Source organism: Ilyonectria robusta, assembly GCF_021365365.1.
Source record: "Ilyonectria robusta strain PMI_751 chromosome Unknown BGZ61scaffold_6, whole genome shotgun sequence".
Taxonomy (NCBI): domain Eukaryota; kingdom Fungi; phylum Ascomycota; class Sordariomycetes; order Hypocreales; family Nectriaceae; genus Ilyonectria; species Ilyonectria robusta.
In genome coordinates, this window is record NW_025764440.1 from 1,033,029 (window position 1) to 1,050,906 (window position 17,878).

The window sequence follows — 17,878 nt, forward strand, 5'->3', positions numbered from 1 at the left end:
TCGACCTCGGACCCACCGCTTCCATTCTACAACAACCCCGTCGACAGACTCAGCAGACAAAATGTTCGGTGGATGTACGGCCGCCCCGTGTTCCCCGCCATTGGCCGCCAGCAGCTAACCCCCTCGCAGTCGCGCCCCCCCAGCAGTCCCAGGAGGAGATCCGAGCCCTCGAGGCCGAGGCCAACTTCACCGTCCAGCAGGCCGTTGCCACCGTTGTCCTTCTGTACCTTTGTATGCCCGCCCGCTGCTCTGTCTATCCTGCGTGTCGCTAACTGGCCCGCCAGCTCCCTTCGTTGTCGACCTTGCCAGCAAGGTCTTCTAGATGTGTCACATCTACCATGTACCACCCACCACCCCGCTACGAGCAATGACGGCACAGCTCCGACTCGATTCGGAGGATGCATGAAGTAGCCGACAGGCACGAGCCTTGTTGCTGTGGGGGTTCAGATGATGGAGCTCCCCTGTACGATATAGACGGACGGATTGGATAGACGACAGGAGGTTTACGGTCTAAATCTGTATCATTATACGAGGGCATGGATGGGTCTATGCATCTCTATATTCCTCCCAACACATACACGTTCAATAGATGCGCACTGCGCACTGAAACACGTTGAGAACCCCGACTGGTTTATTATCGAGTCAGGCACCCGAATGTTCATCCAAAGACGGCTCGACCACCAGATATCTCCAGAATGAACGACCGTGGGTGGCTTGTTCTTATTCTCCACATGATGCAACCAAAAACAACCTTGAAACAGTCCAAATACTCCTCTTTTCGCTCCAATGCTGACTGGGCGCCACCACCCATCCCAATTACCTCGACCGCGAGTGAGGGTTTCTGCCCTTTTCCCACTGCGTGTAGTCGACACCCAAAGCTTCGAGCTCCTTCTTCAGATGCTGAATCTGCTTCTCGTAGTCCTCCAATACCTAGATGACATCATGTTAGTTTCGGGGATTTCTGTCAGGGGAAGTTTGTTAACTCACCCTCTTCGCCTTGCCTTCCAACTCGGGGTCCAGAGCTTCGCCATCTCCTCCTGCAGGCTTATCCATCTCCTTGTTCAACTGATCCGCATACCCTCGCAGAACGATGAGTCTGCTCCACAGCTCCTCTTCCCGCGCACCAACGGCGGGATCCTGCACCTCCCTCTCCAGGTTCTGTAGCCGGCTGTTCAGGTCGTCCTCGTCGCCACTCAACGCATAGCCACGATTCCGCAGGACCTGGACCCGAGCGGCGAGTGCCAGGCACCGCTCACTGATGGTCGTCTGTCGTCGACGCGCTGCGACGGCGCGCACCTCGGTCTCAAGTTCGTGGCGCTGGAGGATTGCATCGAGGCTGCCATTAACCTGGTGAAGGCGCGTGTTGAAGTCGGACACGGCTCGCTTTTGTGTCTTGAGACGATCGGCGACGCCAGCATATCCGGAACAAAGAACGGGCATGAATCCCGGCGCGGGCTTGTTCTGCAAAGCTTCCTCCCACTCCCGGGGGTCCTCGTGGGCTTGGGGCTTGTAGAAGGGGACGTGGGACTCGTCGACTTTGTTGTAGAAGTAGTGCTTGAAGACACAGTTAGGATTCGCGGGATCCCATTTCTCGGTCACGAGCTTCATCTGCTCGAGGATAGGCTTCTGGTCTGGGAGCAAGAGTCAGTGTCATGTCATCCAGCGCTGTTCGTGAGTATAAACAAAAGACATACGGGGGGTCTCCTTTCCGGGCTGCCATAGTGAGTTGGACAGCTGAGCCTGTGACTGGGACAGCGTGGGCATCTGTTGAGACTGTTGTTGTTGGACCATGGAGGCGCCAAGTGTGTTTGCCTGCTGCTGAGTTCCATTTAGATTCTGACCCTGCCAATAGGGAAAATTCGAGGGCTGTACCGGTTGCGGAGTCTGTACGGTCTGAGTTTGCCCAAAGAGCGAGGGTTTGGCTTGGCCGAAGAGCGACATGGCGGCGGTTGTGAGGTGTCGCAAAATCCGAGATCGGGGTGTTGACGGAGGTTGGTCTCAGCTCCAGAGCTGGAGCTGTCGGCTGAGGGTGTAGCGACTTGACAAGGGATAAATCACTCCACACCGGTCGCGACGAGTTTCCCACCTATATTCTGATGATCTAGGACGGTATTCGGTCGCGGTGGAGGACGTCGTCGTGGCAAGGCTGAGGACAGTCGTGGTGCGCTTTGTTTGTTGGAGCCTCAAAATTATTGGAGCTGGAACGCGAAAACATAGCTTGGCTGGCCTTGGCCCAACCGCAGCCTACCTCGTAGCCTCGCCCCACCCGCCGACCAATCACAGCAAGCCAATTCCGACATCAGTCAGTCAAATCCTAGCCGAGCGACCTCACCTTCCCACTCCCGCATCTCGAATCACCGCAACGCTCGTCGTCCAGCAGCGCAAACACCAGCACCATGGCCTCCCGAAGAGCTCAGTACGTCCCCTCACCGACCGCCGACCCGCCGAATCGTCCCAGCCGCCGCATAAGGGCAATTGGGCCGCGTGGAAATGGTGGGAAAATAAATGGCTAACCCTCCGGTCCAGGTTCAATCAGCAGTTGCTCATTGACACCACTCCTCTCCCCGAGAACATCCCGGCTGTCAAGGAGATCGGTGCCAGCTCTGCGCCGCTGCTCTCGGCCTCCTTCTTCATCGGCGCCCGATGCCGCGACTACAACGATGACTTCATGCAGTGCAAGACTGAGAACCCCGGCCGGGGAGAGTTTGAGTGCTTGAAGGAGGGCCGACGAGTCACCCGATGTGCCTCCAGCGTGTACGTTTCTCTCCGAATATCAATTTCCAAATCATTATCTTCAGAAATGGCTGTGCCTTGAGATAATTGTGGATTTCCGCTGACCCATCTATCCAACAGCATCCAGGACATCAACACCCACTGCCTCGCCGAGTTCCGCAAACACTGGGAGTGCCTCGACGACCGAAATCACCAGCTGTGGCAGTGCCGCCCTGCTGAGTGGAAGCTCAACAAGTGCGTCTTCGATAACCTGGTACGTCACCATCCGATCCCCCCAGGCCTGGCGTGGAACCCTCCGGGACTAACCCTCTCTGGCAGAAACTCGAGAAGAAGATCCCCGACCAGCCCAAGAACGTCACCCCCGTTGAGCTGCGACCGACGCAGATCTTCTCCGATGTGCGCATTGGACCTGGCGACGGCAAGCCCTTCATCGCTGGGCAGAGCGAGGCGAAGCAATAAGGAGCAGGGAACTACGGAAGATCGGGATCGATCATGTACGTTTGCAAATGAATCGAAGAGAGTGGATTGCCAATCATTGAAACCAAACAAACATTCCATCACCATTGGGTCCGTAAAACATCTGCCTGAGAAGTTAAATGTGTGGCGAGGATCCAAACTCGACTTTCGGATATTGATGATCACGGGCATCTTGGTCAGGAGAGGCTGCATTATACAGGCAGCGCTGTCGTGTGATTGACATGGCCCTAACATTTTACATGTCAACAGACCACTTGGGGGGGCATATCCAACGGCGCCCAATGCTTTGCAATACCTCCTGGAGTCATAGCGCAACCCTGGACATGCTTGCGTCAACCCATGGTCTGTCCCAGTCAACTGTCCAATGAATGCCCATGTCCAGAGCTTTACTTATCATTTTGGATATGCAGTTGCAGGTCGCAAAGTCGAGAGGCTGGTCGCTAACGCAATGGATGGGGTCTTGACTAGAGCATGAGCATAATGCATTAATCGTTCGTCTTGACACACTACATCAGACAACATCTAGCATAAGCCATCGCAGATAGATATGCTGCCCATGCAGCCTGTTACGTTTCGCCTTCAATGAGCAGCTGTCCCTCATGCCTTAAGGGAGCTGGTTGATGAAGTATTACAATGAGCAAGACTCCAAAATGATGAGCCCAGCCACATAGTAAGCTAGGCGCCTGATGAAACTCCAGTTGGGCATGTGTGGAATAAATTGATACATCAGGCGGGAAAACGACGTTAGTGTCTACCAACCGCCAGCGCATTCTCCGCTGTAACACAAAACGGACAAGGTCGAAGATGCAAGTGTTTCCAATAAAGAGAGGAGGGAGTTATGTGGCTTTGCTCCTGAGAGTGCTTAACGCTGCTTGCGCGAGGCTTACCCTAGAGCGCCGATGGGAGATCGGTTAACCACTCCGCGAATGCAAGACCAGAGCTAAGACGTCTCATCATCCAGCACAACAGTTGTCTTGGCGGAATTATTGGCTATCGCATCATACAGGCAACACGGGCTGGCTACTTCAACGACCAAGCAAAACTGACAAACCGATATCCGCTTTTGAGCCAAGGGTTTCGGGGGACACGACAACCACTCGGGCTTCGGAGGTGCGGCCAACCGTCGTTTCGAGTCTCACAAAATTAATACGGAACGCTCATTGTGATACCGAATGATTTATCGTCCGAATATGTACAAACGATAACTGCGAGGCGTGCGGGGCTGAGGGCTGAAGCTGGGCAAGGCGAAGACTGAGCTTGGCACCGGGCAGCGGGAGACTACTTCCCCGAATGCACCAGTTCGCTCAGGCGCCCGAGATCCCGAGGCTTGGAAGTGACATTTCCGGCGTCCGGCTGAAACATAGTAACGAGAACTTTGACGACGATATGACATAGATCATGACCGAGGGATTACAACATTGGGTTTAAACCTTGTCTGAGGCGACTGGCTGGCATAACATAGTGCGTGGCATTGAGACTGTGCTTGAGCCGTGATGAGCCTGCCACTTAAGCAACCTTATGCCGCAGGAGCTGAAAGAATCGGTCATAGTTCTATTCAAGTGGCTTGCGACGGGTTTCTTTTCTTTTATTCTTTGTTTAGGGAAGTTTGGGCAATTGCGCGCTTCTGCGCTTCGTGAAACAGGCCCTTCCTTAGGTTTGACGTCTGGGTGGCGAAAGCTGCTGGTTGGTCGGGGCGAGGTCAGATGAATCTAGGGGCACGGAGGGGGCGCAAGCAAAGAGGCAGAAAAACAAAACCATCAGAGACAGGATGCAGACGAAAAGAGTTTCGAAACGGTTCGCCTTTTCGTTTCGAGGGATATGCGGCCGGTTGGTGGGTTTTGTTTCTGCAACTCAATGCAAGTATACGCGAGCTGTGGCTGCGGATGCGTGACGTGGAGATCCATTGATCAGTGAAGAGGGGGCAATCGATTGACTTGGACTTAACGAATAGCTCGGCGGCATACGGCGACTTACCGCTATTCGGCCGGGACAAGGAAGTGTGTTTATATTGTGTTGGGTAGTTGTCGAGTAAATCCACCATTCATGGCAATTGCAGACCACCCCTCTGTGCCACGACGATTCCCTAGTGGCGCACACTGGCCGAGATTGGCTGAGCAGGGAGAGGGCCTCGAGGCGGGATGTCGTGCCAGAAGGCAGGGTCCTTCCTTGGATGCTGATAGCCGTATTCCTTCTGTTGGGAGTTGGTTTTTTTTCGTCTGTTGTCCCCGGAGAAGTTGAAGGTGGCGAGACACTGGGCTGTAGTGTGATGAGAGGGTAAAAGGGGGATGTTGGCAGGTGGAGAGTCGCCGGGATTCTTGGATCCGGGATTGTGCGATGCTAGGATGACAAGCTCAAGCAACGTGGATATTGAGGGAGGGGATGTTGAGCTTTGTCACTTCACAGGGTCACCCATATTCTGTGTTCCATTGCATCGACGAGCTCGGAGTTCTTCGAGGGGTGCCAGCTTCAGCCATCGCCACGGCGTCCTTCACGCATTGTAACGTGGACGAAGCACAGTGCTGGGTCTGGCCCGGGGCTGCTGCCCAGGATCGGTGAAACTGCGAGGTTCGGACGATTGGTGATGTGTGCTGGGGGGATAATATGCCTTAGACGACCGTTGCTGCACGAGGCGCCCTTCCACTGTCGGGCTTCCGGGCATGTCAACCCTAGCGAGACAGCCGCGGCCCCTAGACGGCCGCCTAGGTCGATAAACGAGCGATGCAAGTGTGCGGGGACGCTCGGCATCGAATAGACAACTCAAGTGACTGATCGACTCTGACAATGGGGGTGACCCTTGACGTTGCAGCTCTTGGCCGCGGCCTACTTTGCCGGTGGCTCGGTCTGGACTCGATGGACTCCGGCAGGCCCGGACAGCGGAGAGTAAGCGGGCAGCGTTGGGGCGGAAGCCTCATGTTACGAAGCAGGCAGGCAATGACAGCTTGGGGTGGTACAAGGCAGCCCTGCATAGCATTCCCGAAGGTCGGAGAGAATGGCTTTGGGAGGCGGCACGTCGGGGATGAAAGAGTCACGGGGGTTGTGTACGGGAGGGGGCCTTGGGACAGACAAAGCAAATAGAAACGACGGATATGGAAGTAAGAGAGAAGCGATCTGCTATGGATACTGGTATGCCAAGGTGAAGGCAATGAAATATACGAGATGGGCAATGGGGTGCCATTCTTTGTGTTGGGTCTTAAACTTTCTGCAAAGTCTGGGCAGTGGCGGTCAACTGCTTCCAATACGAGTATTTAGCGTCAAAGGCTGCAGAAGGGGGTGCGTTTGTTTGTCGGTAGAACAAAACCAGGACAGAGCAGAAGGAATCATCAGGTCATGTTGGTTGTTTGGGGCAAAAGAAAACGCACATGGGCGCACAGCTGCAAGTGGTTCGTGTTCTGGCATGCGAGGGAACCGTGAAGTGACCGGAGAGAGGCGAGAAGAGCGATGCAGCGCGGCGAAGTGCCGGGTTGGGGCCGTGACCGTGTAGCTGGGCTGCAGAAAGCTGTCATTCTGTGACACGCCAGTGCATGGGGCATCAAGCTAGGCAAGCTGGCCAGGTACCGCAGTCGCTTGGTTGGTGACGGGGAGATGATGGAAGAGAACTACGTAGACGCTTGCACTGGGACTGGGACTGACACTTACACCGGCATTACCAAGTCTGGGGTTGGAGTTGGTTCTCCCAACACGCCAAGTCTTTAGCGATGTACACTTTCAATCCGCGACTTCCTCTCCCGTCTTTAGAGTGAAGAACACCCGGAGACCTCATAGCAAAATTACCGACTCCTGGCGCATGATGGGCGAGGTACATGGCTCCTGCGCGGGAGATGAAGAGGGGAGCAGCCGCTGCATTTAGGCCGTTTCAGAGAGATGGAGAGCCGGGCCCCACATCCCAGTTCGTGTCAGGGGGGAAGATTTTTGCTCTTCCACTTGGGGTCGGTACGTAACCCCTCGGAGCTCGCCCACTGGCTGTGGCACCAGGCATGCGGCTCTCCACCCTCGGCGCATCACCAGGGGAGCTTGTTTGGTGGATCCAGCGCTAGAAGTGGCTTCTAGGATTCGCTGGCCATGATCCCCGCCAGGGTCGTCAGGGCATGTCGTTGCATGCTCAGATCGAGTAAAGCCACACTTGTTCTGCAGGGTACGGGGCAGGTACCTTAAGGGCGGCGGAGGGTAGTTGGAATTAGGGCCTCAGCGTCTCAACATAGATGAGATTAATGCGTGACCTATCTTCGAGGGCGGCTCAGACAGTCAGTCAGTTAGTTGGGCTGGGCTCAATAGAAATGCGTTTCGTATGTGCTGGCGGTTTCTGCAACTGCCCTATTCTGTAACTGCCCTACTGCTCGCCGAGCGTCTAAGCTGTCGTGAGTAGAGTGTGTTCGTTGGTTGGCGTCCAATTGTTCGTGTTGCCATCCTGCTCCTCCGACACTGTTGTCCCAGGTCAGCTGAGAGACAAGGCACACCGACGGAAGGGTCAGCTACCTAATAAGGTATGGAGACATTGAGTGAGGCGTTGCGGCAAGTGAGACCGATATCCCTCCCGGCTCTTCATTCTAATGTGGATGCAAATGTCGATGGGCCTGCCTCTTGAAGCTTGGCTCATGCTTGGTTCATCGCTTGGGAATTAACGGCGCGCTGGCAGCTTGTCATCAAATCACACAACTGGGCCCATTCCCCATCAAGATCAATTGCGGATCATGGATCATCTTGAAAGGTACTCTGTACGGATAAGCGGGGATCTTGGAGGAGGGGCTTCGATAAAAAGCTATACAAAAGTCAGCATCTAGAATGTCAGCCGGCCGAGTTAGCTGATTAGCCAACAGGCGTTACGGACCGGACTGACTCGACCCCCGACTCGGATAGCCAGGATGCTGATCGGGTGTGTTAGCTGGCCGGAGATGAATGCAGTTCGAAGTAGAGTAACCGTATTTCAGCACGAATTGCGATGATGGGGAAAAGGAGCTGAGAGCTGCATGTTGCCCGTAAGGCGGCCGCCCCGGATGCGAATGGAGATTGATGTGGACTGACGGCAATGTGGGAAAACAAGAACAACAACAAAACGGAAGGCGATCAAACGTCTAACCGAACCCAGCAGAGCCTTGCAATCAGAGCCAGCGCGGTTGGTAGATGAGATATTAATTAGATGGGCGAGCCAAGGGTCTGGGTGCGTTGATTGCCTCATCCCGCTTCTGTTTGAGGTTTGAGGTGCGGCATGGGCCTCTGGGCATCGACTGGTCCGATACTATGCTGAACCTTGCAGGCCGCGCTTGCAGGGCAAAACAAGCACACGCAACGCCTGGACACCGCATACGTAATCCAGCAGGTTCTGGTTGTGATCGTTGTGGCCACGAGATCTAGGATCTCGTAATTGGCGGACGGGGAGAGTAGGAGACGAGCTGGCTTCGCAGCTGTGCCATGCGAGAGGCGGTGCGAGGCCGGGACGTGTCGGGCGTTATCCACGCCACTACAAGCCGTCGAAGCCTCGACGGCGCTGGATAGCTCGGCGAAGTCATCACCCATGCAGAGTAATATGCCGTGTAGAAAAGGCCTGGGATTTGGTAAGCGACCGCTGGTGCGGCACCAGGCGGTTTCCTGGGGTCGTATCCAGCAAGGCGACAGCTCGAGCGCGCCCATGGACGTAATATGGCAATATGGCCAGGCCCGCTAGCGCTTGGTTTCTGGCAGTGGTGGTGCAAGCAATTCGTGGGAAGCAGGCCAGGGGGATTACAGGCCTGGAGTCTGGCGTCTCTCGCGACAGTGGACGGGGCCAGTGGAAGGCGATAGCGAGGGAGAGCCCAGGATCTAGGGGTGGGCAGTGGCCGTGGCGCTGGACGTGCACGCTGCCGAGGGGCCGACAGCTGATCGGACAGCTGCCAGGTGGCGGCCGAGTGCGCTGCAGCTGCCCGTCGCAAAGCGCCTGAGGAGAAGCATGGACGCCTGAGAGCAGCCGCCGGGGCAACACGCAGTTGCTGGGAGGTACTCCGTCCCGTACCGCACTAGCCACAGCGGGTGCCTCGGGCAGTGCCTGGGGAGCCAGGGGCCAACCCTGGGGTGCCTGGTACCTTGCAGGAAGGGCCCGCGAGGTGGTGTCGTGCCCCGCTAATTTTGGCGCCGGACCGCCTGTAATTGGGGGCGCTGCAAGGGCTCCTCGGTTTGTCGGCTTGGCGTGCGCGCCCCAAACAAGCCTCATCTCCTCCCTCTGGCTGCCCTCTCCCTGCTGCGCTTCCCGTGCTGGGGCTCTCGATCCTCCTCATCATCATCATCGCCAGCACCTCCACACGCCTCCACATCCTCATCCTCACACCCACACCCACACCCCCGGTCGGGTGCCGCGAGCGAGCAAGCGTCGAAGTTGTGGATCTCCATCGCCCCCTGGAACCCCTCGTCCAATCATCCAGGGTCCCTGGACCTGCCCACTGGCCCTGCCGTGCTGCGACCGCTCGCGACCTCTCGCCGTTCCTTTTTAACGTCGCTCCCGCTCCGGCCCATCCCTTCGTTTTCTCCCTTAACTCGCTCCTCCTCACCCAGAGTATCTTGTCGACCGCTAGTCAGGCCCGACCGTTCTTTCTGCCACTCCTTTTTTGCGTGTCTAAGACATTGCAGTCCATTCCTTTAAACCCCAAACCCACCCGCTGGTCGAACCACTCAAATACTCGTCGACTCCGTCACCTCTTCAGGTCCCACTTCAACTTCCCCAGACCTCAGTCTTCGACTTCCTGTTTCGGTTTCTTCCTGTCACTCCTTGTCTATTCAGACGTACCTTCCTTCGAAAAACATCGCCCCGGAATCCTAGACGGATCCCTACCTCCAGCAGTGCTGTCAAACGTTCCAGACCGGATCTGAAATCCCCCGATAGCAACATCATTCCAAACCAAAAGTACGTATCATGATCTGTTGTTGCATTTGATGTATTCACTTTCCCCTGTCGCATGACCGCTGCCGCCTTTCATCAACCCGTTTTCTTTTTCGATATTCTCAGCCCCACCCACAACAATGCTTGTCACAACAAAGACGTCCAACCTCCCTGCTCTCGATCACAATGACTTCGCCATCGCCATCAAAGCACCGCCCACATCATTGGCTCGTGATGCAACGACTCGAGTCTATATCTAGACGGGTTCTGGACCTCGGAATGTCTCGACACATTGGTCTCACAGCTCTGATTAACCTCGATCACATTCCACCAACAACGTTCCTTAGCAATTCGTCCGACAAGGTTGAGACACTGTGTCAAGCGGCATTGAATCACTACCTCGCAGCAACAAAACTCGTTATTCTGCTGGATTCAGAAAACTAACGAGCCTTTAGAACTTCAACTCTATCAAAATGAAGGCTTCCGTGTTCATCGCCGGCGCTAGCGCCATTCTGGCTTCCGCCAGCCCCATCAACAAGCGTGCTATGGAGACCGAATGGGTCTACGAGGTCGTCACCGTGACCGTTACTGAGGATGCGGTTCAGGCGGCTGCTGCCACTGACTACGTCTACCAGGAGGTCAAGCCCTCAACCACCACTACCACCAGCATGAAGGCCAAGGCGAAGCCCACATACGTCCAGCCCGTTGTGTACACCACTATCGTTGAGGCCGCCGCTGTTCCCACCACTTCCTCCTCAAAGGTTGAGGCCGCCGTTTCCACCGTCTGGGTCGACGCCTATGACGAGCCTACCACCACCTCTTCTAAGAAGACCACCAAGAAGACCTCCACCACTGCCGCCGCCGCCGTCGAGACCACTGCCGCCGCTGAGTCTGGCTCTTCTACCGGCTCTCTGTCCCTGGACCAGAGCTACGAGGCCGTTATGGTCGACTACCACAACCTCCACCGTGCCAACCACTCCGTTGACGCTGTTACATGGGACACCACCCTCGCCGGATACGCCCAAACCATCGCAGAGACCTGTGTGTTCGAACACGACATGTAAGTTTTTGAATCCTGTCACGCACTTTGCGGGCACTAACCCATTACGCAGGACACAGGGTGGCGGCGGTTACGGTCAGAACCTTGCCTCTTGGGGCTCCACTGGCGATATCTCCGATCTTCAGAACAAGTGCGGTGCTCAGTCTATCACCAACCAGTGGTACAACAGTGAGATGGACAACTGGTCATACTACGGCCAGGAGAACCCCCCCAGCACCCTGGGTCTCGACCTCTACGGTCACTTCACCCAGGTTGTCTGGAAGGACACCACCAAGATCGGCTGCGCTACCGTCCTATGCACAGCTGGCAAGATGTACGACTTTGACGCCTGGTACACCGTCTGCAACTACAAGAACCAGGGTAAGTCATGGATTGAATCTCAGATCAGAACCAAAGCTAACGAAATCAGGCAACTACGGTGGCGAGTACGGCAAGAATGTTCTGCAGCCCCTCGGCGAGAAGATGGTTGTCGTCTAAGCAAAGGTCCACTTGGCCATTCTCCCTTGAGCGGAACAGGCATGGTTCCCAACTCGAGACTGCGTACTGGTCTCGTGAAATTGGTAGCCATGGCATATCCTTTTGGTTGGGCAACGTGCTCGCGGTTGCTGGTACAAAAGTCTTGACCAAGAGCCCGCAATCAAGGCGAATCCTTTGATTTCGATTCTCATCTGTACGTTATGCAACGTCGTACTTAACGAACTCTTTTTTCTCAAACATGGCCACTTGGTCACCTTCTCATGGTCTTGTCTCCACAACAATCTGCCTGGCGTCTTTTGATGATGATGCATCGGATGGATATGGCGCGTACGGAACGGTAGGGGGAATAAGAAAAACATCTGTGCTGGTCCTTTTTTTCTTGCATGCATAGCACGCATTCATTTCGTTGCTTGGTCTTCGGGGTGGTGTTGCACGGAATGGTGGTTGTACTTTTCAGGACACTGCTAGGCCCGCGACGCATTCCAAGACCTTGGCCTGACTTGGGGTTCAAACAAAGGGGGTGTTTGTTATTTACTCATGGAGTAACACGTCGATAGCATTGAATTGCAAGTTGTCGCAATCATCATCTCGTGAAAAGTGTCTTGTGAATGTTTGATCGTCAAGTAGTCCTCTCCTTATAGGGTTTTGATGGATGGATTGTAACGCGCGGTAATGACAACGCAACTAGCAACACGAAGCGACGCCATTGCCCTGAAGGTGCACGGTGTTTGAGAAGCCGGATAAGCATGTTGGCATCGTCAGTGTGTAGGACGGAGTTTACGTACTCTGATGCAGCGGCAGGTGATACTTCTGAGCAACCACCAGAACCCGCGACAAGATCACTCGTTGTATCGTAACGCAAAAACAACGTTGCAGCAGCCTCACGCACAGCTTAAGGTACGTATGTACTTTGATGTACCGCCTTGCCTATGATTGCTCCCCGCGAGTTGCGTTGCACACAACGTGACCGGGCGTTTACCCCACCCCGTTGGCCCGCTCTCCGCACTCGGGAATCGCTGGAGATCAATCTGGGGTAATAAACTGTCCGGATTACCTTGCTTGGAATTATCCTTCATCTCGCTTTGAGACTGTCGAGTTTCTATCCTTGGCGTTTGTTCGTGACGCTAGGAGACCTGTTCCGATATTGCGACACCTGGCTTGGCTGTCTGTCACCTCCACTGCCACCACCACTGTCATCTCCGAGGTTCACGCGTTTGGCTTGCAGCGGAAAGAGAGTCTCAGTCTCTCCTTCGCACCCTTCAGCTTTCTTGTCAAATCATCCTAGCACCCTCCTCCATCCCACTTGATATCAACATATCGCCTGCAATCTCTCGACCAATTCCAACTGCAACAATGGAGACGTTGGCCACGGCTGGCTTGCCGCATCCACTGGCCCAGCTCTCCCGGGACGAGTTCACCAGGGCTCGCGACATCGTCGTCAACCTCCACGGCCCGGAGGCATCTCTGTTCTTCAGGTCCATCTACCTAAACGAGCCGAAGAAGGCTGAACTCGTGGCCTTCCTGGAGGCTGAGCATGCAGGCACGCTGTCCGAAGCGACGCAGCGGCCTCCCCGGCAGGCGTTGGTCGAGTATGATTTCATCACGACGGAGGAACACAAGTACACGCGTGCTGTTGTCGATGTAGTCACCGGGGACGTGGTTTCAAATGAGTCTGTAGGGCGGGCCTCGCAGCCGTACCTTACCGTGTAAGCCAGGCAAGTATCATCGTCTGCCGGCCATGACTGACAAAAGGTCCAGCGGGGAGATTACTCAGTTTCAAGACGCCTGTGCTGAATCTGATCTCTTCCGGGACGCCATGACCGAGGTTACTCTTCCTGAGGGCTTCGAGGTGAGGATTGACCCGTGGCCATACGGCGGGCCAGACGCTGCAGAGGGGACTCCACCACGATACATGCAAGGCCTGGTGTTTGCGACGGATGCATCCAGGAACAATCCGGACTCGAATCATTATGGCTACCCGATCCCCATCATACCTGTCATGGACTGCTTGGTCAATCAAATTATTCGGGTCGACCGGCTTGCCACGGGCGGTTCGGAGGATGGCATGGCTCCAGCGGAACGCAGAGAAACGCCAAGGAAGCTCTTTGAGAACAGCAAGCCGGCGGAGTACGTCCCGGAACTGATTGACGAGCCAATTCGAACTGATCTGAAACCGCTCGATATTGTCCAACCGGAAGGTGTTTCCTTCACTGCGCATCCAGATGGTCTCATTGAGTGGCAGAAGTGGCGCTTCCGCCTAGGTTTCACTCCCCGTGAAGGTGCGGTACTACACGACGTCTGCTACGATAACCGCTCTATACTGTACCGTCTTAGCTTTAGTGAGATGACGGTGCCCTATGGCGATCCCCGTCCGCCATTCCACCGAAAGCAGGCGTTTGACTTTGGGGATGGAGGCATGGGCAGAGCTAGCAACAACCTTGAACTTGGATGCGACTGCTTGGGCGCCATTCACTATGTTGACTCCTATCTTGCAGCCGCCGATGGATCTCCAACTCCAGCAAAGTCGGTCATTTGTCTCCACGAGCAAGACAACGGCATCATCTGGAAGCACACCAACTTCCGAACCAATAGGGCAGTGGTGACGCGCATGAGAGAGTTTGTGGTCCAGTTCATCGTTACACTCGCAAACTACGAGTACATTTTCGCATACAAGTTGGATCTTGCTGGGGGAATCACTATCGAAACGCGGGCGACGGGCGTCGTGAGCGTGGTGGCTATCGACGATGGCAAGTCAAGCAACTACGGGACTGTCGTGTCTCCTGGTGTGCTTGCGCAGAACCACCAGCACATTTTTGCCGTGCGCATTGATCCAGCCATGGACTCGTATGCGAGCGTAGATACGCAGATCGTTGTCGAGGAGAGCGTGAGCCAGAGCATGAATTCACGGACGAATCCAAATGGCAACTATTACGAAGTGCAGCGACAGACTGTCAACAAGGCAACGTGGATGGACGCAAAGCCGCGTGTCAACAGACTGATTAAACTGGAGAACGCAACCAAGAAAAATGCTATATCTGGACGCCCCGTTGGGTACCGGCTGGTCCCTCCTGCGACACAGACGCTGCTAGCTGACGAGCGGAGCACCGTGGCTGCGAGGGCACGATTCGCCCAGCACCACGTATGGATAACTGGCTACCGAGATGGGGAGTTGTGGGCAGCCGGCGAGTTCACGAACCAGAGCAGAGAGGAGAAAGGTGGTGTTGCAGATATGGTGAAGCGTGGAGACTGGTTCACCGACGAGGGGCGGGTGCGTAACGGGGTGATGCCGGGAGACAGGGTTCGCGCCGACGGAACGAGACAGGGTGATGATGCGAGGAGGAGCAGTCCCGTTGTCTGGTCCGTTTTTGGACTGACGCATAATCCCCGCGTGGAAGACTGGCCGGTGATGTGAGTCTTTCATACCTATTCACTTACCCCTTTGCAGACTTCTCGCCACACATTGACTGACCACGATTGTCATAGGCCGGTTGAAATCAATCAGATTCACCTCCACCCTGTTGACTTCTTCACGGCAAACCCTGCACTGGATGTGCCTTCGACCAAGAACAAAGCCAGCGTGCTGCTGTCGTGCTGTGGGAATACGGATGCAGACAAGAAGCCCTCTGTACAGGAGGACCCGGCGAGTCACTGGCAGGGCAGCGGACCTGACATCGAAATGCAGATGGCAGGGGCAAATATTGACGACGGAGGTCACTCCTAAGAGAGAGATGCTACTGAAGACTTAGTACCACGGTAGCGCGACTTGGAGTCTACGGATATTGTCATTCCAAATGTCTAGACAGATAGACTAAGACAAGTTGAACAACAACAGCCATTGCTTTGCACAGGGCACGATTGGGACCAGAGTCACCGAGGTTGCAGATATTATTTACCGTATTAATCTTGTTTCCTTTTACATCTAATGCTCGATCTTGAGGGAAAAGTCTACGTGAGGTACCCCCTGGTGGATTGAACTCGTCGAGATAATGTCCACGTCTAAGACAGTTAGCCGTCCCAACCCAATTTACGGGATGAGAACATTTGGAAGGGGATTCAAACTCACCATTGCACACGTACGGCTTCACATTTTCCGGTGTCAGTCCTCCTGATACCTCGAGGAGGAAGTGTCGCTTGCCCTGCCATCGCTCCTTCAGACTCCGCGCCGCAATCTTGACGCCGTCACCAGTGAAGTTGTCAAGCATGACAACATCAGCACCCGCCTCGATGGCCTCGTCCGCCTCGGCCTCGCTCTGTACCTCGACCTCGATCTTAACGCTGAAGCCGCCGACCGACTTGGCGGCCTTGACGGCGTCGGTGATGCTGCCGCGGCTCCATACATGGTTGTCCTTGAGCATGATCATGGAGCTCAGGTCCATGCGGTGGGCGTCGGCGCCGCCAACCAACATGCCATACTTCTCGACGAGGCGGAAACCGGGCGTGGTTTTGCGCGTGCCGGCGAGAATTCCCGTGTATCCCGCCGCGCGGACGCGCCCGACGAGGTCGCGGCTGGAGCGGGCGATACCGGAACAGCGGGAGAGGGTGTTGAGGGCGACGCGCTCGCCGAGGAGGATGCCGCGGACCGGTCCGCGGACCGTGGCAACGCGCATCTTGCCGCCGTTTGCGGACAAATCAAGCTCGGTGCCCTCCTCAGCATGCCACTCGACGGTGCAGCCGCACTGGGTGAAGACCTCGTCGAAGAAGGGTCGGCCGGCGATGACGCCCGCGGATTTGCCCCAGAGGGTAGCGACCCGGGGGGCCTCGCCGACGACGAAGCCGGCGTAGTCCATGGATGGCGTGTCTTCTGCGAGCCAGGCGGTGACGGAGGTCTTCCACGAGGGAGGGAGGAGGTCGGCCAGGCGGCCTTGGTGCGTGGAAGAGGCCATTGCGATGGAGTCGAAGTTCGTGATCGGTAAGAAAGAGGGGGTCCGGTAGGATTAAAAGAGAGAAGAGAGGCTCCCTAGGGAGGAATTGGCAACTGTGGCGAGGTTGTAAGCCTACTGTACAGCGGATCAGTCTTGAGCGGTTTGTCCGGCAAAGAGAAGTTATCCGTAATCCGGGCGGAAGATGCAATCGGAGCTGGGTGTTCGGATGACGGAAGATGCATGTGGGGGAGAATGGAGGGGCAAACGTGAATGGCGGGGTAGTTTGCCGCAGGGCCGCAGCGGGCATTGACTTCGGGGCAGCTGCCGCCAATTGTCCGCTGTAACGCGGGCTTGATTCCACTAAGATGGTCCATAGTATTGAAATTACCCTCATTACGCTATTTATCATGACAATGACACCAAAATCGGGATATCTACTCGTGAAATGGACGATTTAGGACATTGATTCCAAGGCCTCATCCAAGGCCTCGTCGAGGGTCCTCATGTTGTCTTTCGCGGTGACACATGATGGCAAACCGGCAATCATGCCAGCAGACACACCGTCGACGCCTCGCTTCAGCGCATGGAGGATGTTGTCCATAACTGCAGCTGCTGGACCACCCGTGAGGACATCGCCTTTGCTGGTAATGGTGTTTAAGAATTTTCGCTGGACCTTGGTGAACTGCCCAGGAATTGATTAGTTCTCTGTTATTAGGGGGGAAGCATCAATTGGGCTTACGCTGTCGAATGAAGAGCAGATTTCGCCTTGGACACTGTCTCCTCCAATACTGTCAAGACCGCCGAGGGCGTTTTGGACCTCTCCAGTAAGAAGGCCGATAATATTTCGGGTGTTGACAACGAGTCTCTAAACGCACCTCTATTTAGTGCCTGGTAGTAATTTAGTGTAAATTGTGTGTCTGCTTACCGGTACTGCGCCGCGATAAAAATTGCCTTCAATTGAGTGGGCAATTTGGGTGGCATCTTCAACCAACCCGAATACCTTTCCGACGGACGCCGAGACGCTTTGGACAGAGAGCGCGGCCTGGACCTGCGAGGCGGCCAGAAGGACGAAAAGGAAGGAAAATATGTTGAATTGCATGATGGAAAATTGGATGGGCCCACGGGGTTGTCAATTCGAATGATTCCAAGTGCCTAACTATGGCGATTGCAGCAGATAGTCGCTATATAGGGATATTTTTTGTATTGATCGCAGGCGCATCATTCCAGAATCTGCACTATATTGCTCGGAGACTAAAAACAGCTGATCTTGCGCCTCTTTACGTCTAGAATACCTGATCTGCTCTGATAATCCGATTTGCGCACGAGGCTTTGCGAATTGGCAACTGACAGCCAATCATGGGAGGCGGGAACTCAACTCTGGAATGAAGGGGTCTTAGTATCTTGCATCATATTTGACCATGAACT

At 55.2% G+C, this 17,878-nt stretch overlaps 8 protein-coding genes across 8 annotated transcripts; 4 read left to right on the forward strand and 4 right to left on the reverse strand.

Moving 5' to 3' along the window:
* Nucleotides 1-61: 61 nt before the first annotated feature.
* On the forward strand, nt 62-322 carry BGZ61DRAFT_530454 (mitochondrial outer membrane translocase complex, subunit Tom5; the record flags this gene model as incomplete). Its single annotated transcript, XM_046253563.1, has 3 exons — nt 62-74; nt 130-231; nt 285-322. The coding sequence occupies 3 exons, from the start codon at nt 62-64 to the stop codon at nt 320-322; spliced, it is 153 nt and encodes a 50-aa protein (XP_046106810.1).
* Nucleotides 323-816: 494 nt separating this feature from the next.
* Nucleotides 817-1,941, reverse strand: BGZ61DRAFT_347684 (nucleoporin complex subunit 54-domain-containing protein; the record flags this gene model as incomplete). The annotated part of the gene is made up of 3 exons (XM_046239995.1): nt 817-930; nt 988-1,631; nt 1,695-1,941. The coding sequence occupies 3 exons, from the start codon at nt 1,939-1,941 to the stop codon at nt 817-819; spliced, it is 1,005 nt and encodes a 334-aa protein (XP_046106811.1).
* A 455-nt stretch (nt 1,942-2,396) lies between these two features.
* Nucleotides 2,397-3,192, forward strand: BGZ61DRAFT_475897 (uncharacterized protein; the record flags this gene model as incomplete). The annotated part of the gene is made up of 4 exons (XM_046248746.1): nt 2,397-2,416; nt 2,527-2,754; nt 2,854-2,986; nt 3,052-3,192. The coding sequence occupies 4 exons, from the start codon at nt 2,397-2,399 to the stop codon at nt 3,190-3,192; spliced, it is 522 nt and encodes a 173-aa protein (XP_046106812.1).
* A 5,032-nt stretch (nt 3,193-8,224) lies between these two features.
* On the reverse strand, nt 8,225-9,391 carry BGZ61DRAFT_572185 (uncharacterized protein; the record flags this gene model as incomplete). The annotated part of the gene is made up of 2 exons (XM_046256092.1): nt 8,225-8,793; nt 8,930-9,391. The coding sequence occupies 2 exons, from the start codon at nt 9,389-9,391 to the stop codon at nt 8,380-8,382; spliced, it is 876 nt and encodes a 291-aa protein (XP_046106813.1). The 3' UTR covers nt 8,225-8,379.
* Nucleotides 9,392-10,527: 1,136 nt separating this feature from the next.
* BGZ61DRAFT_348082 (CAP domain-containing protein) lies at nt 10,528-11,591 on the forward strand (the record flags this gene model as incomplete). Its single annotated transcript, XM_046240030.1, has 3 exons — nt 10,528-11,114; nt 11,167-11,474; nt 11,524-11,591. The coding sequence occupies 3 exons, from the start codon at nt 10,528-10,530 to the stop codon at nt 11,589-11,591; spliced, it is 963 nt and encodes a 320-aa protein (XP_046106814.1).
* A 1,035-nt stretch (nt 11,592-12,626) lies between these two features.
* BGZ61DRAFT_572191 (copper amine oxidase) lies at nt 12,627-15,343 on the forward strand. The gene is made up of 3 exons (XM_046256093.1): nt 12,627-13,297; nt 13,350-14,999; nt 15,075-15,343. Exons 1-3 carry the CDS (start codon nt 12,945-12,947, stop codon nt 15,310-15,312), a joined length of 2,241 nt encoding a protein of 746 aa, XP_046106815.1. The 5' UTR covers nt 12,627-12,944; the 3' UTR covers nt 15,313-15,343.
* Nucleotides 15,344-15,459: 116 nt separating this feature from the next.
* BGZ61DRAFT_447755 (Quinolinate phosphoribosyl transferase) lies at nt 15,460-16,694 on the reverse strand. The gene is made up of 2 exons (XM_046245390.1): nt 15,655-16,694; nt 15,460-15,587 (listed from the first exon to the last, which is right to left on the reverse strand). Exons 1-2 carry the CDS (start codon nt 16,472-16,474, stop codon nt 15,511-15,513), a joined length of 897 nt encoding a protein of 298 aa, XP_046106816.1. The 5' UTR covers nt 16,475-16,694; the 3' UTR covers nt 15,460-15,510.
* Nucleotides 16,695-16,808: 114 nt separating this feature from the next.
* Nucleotides 16,809-17,643, reverse strand: BGZ61DRAFT_586660 (uncharacterized protein). The gene is made up of 3 exons (XM_046256455.1): nt 17,379-17,643; nt 17,193-17,318; nt 16,809-17,135 (listed from the first exon to the last, which is right to left on the reverse strand). The coding sequence occupies exons 1-3, from the start codon at nt 17,550-17,552 to the stop codon at nt 16,908-16,910; spliced, it is 528 nt and encodes a 175-aa protein (XP_046106817.1). The 5' UTR covers nt 17,553-17,643; the 3' UTR covers nt 16,809-16,907.
* Between the last annotated feature and the right edge of the window lie 235 nt (nt 17,644-17,878).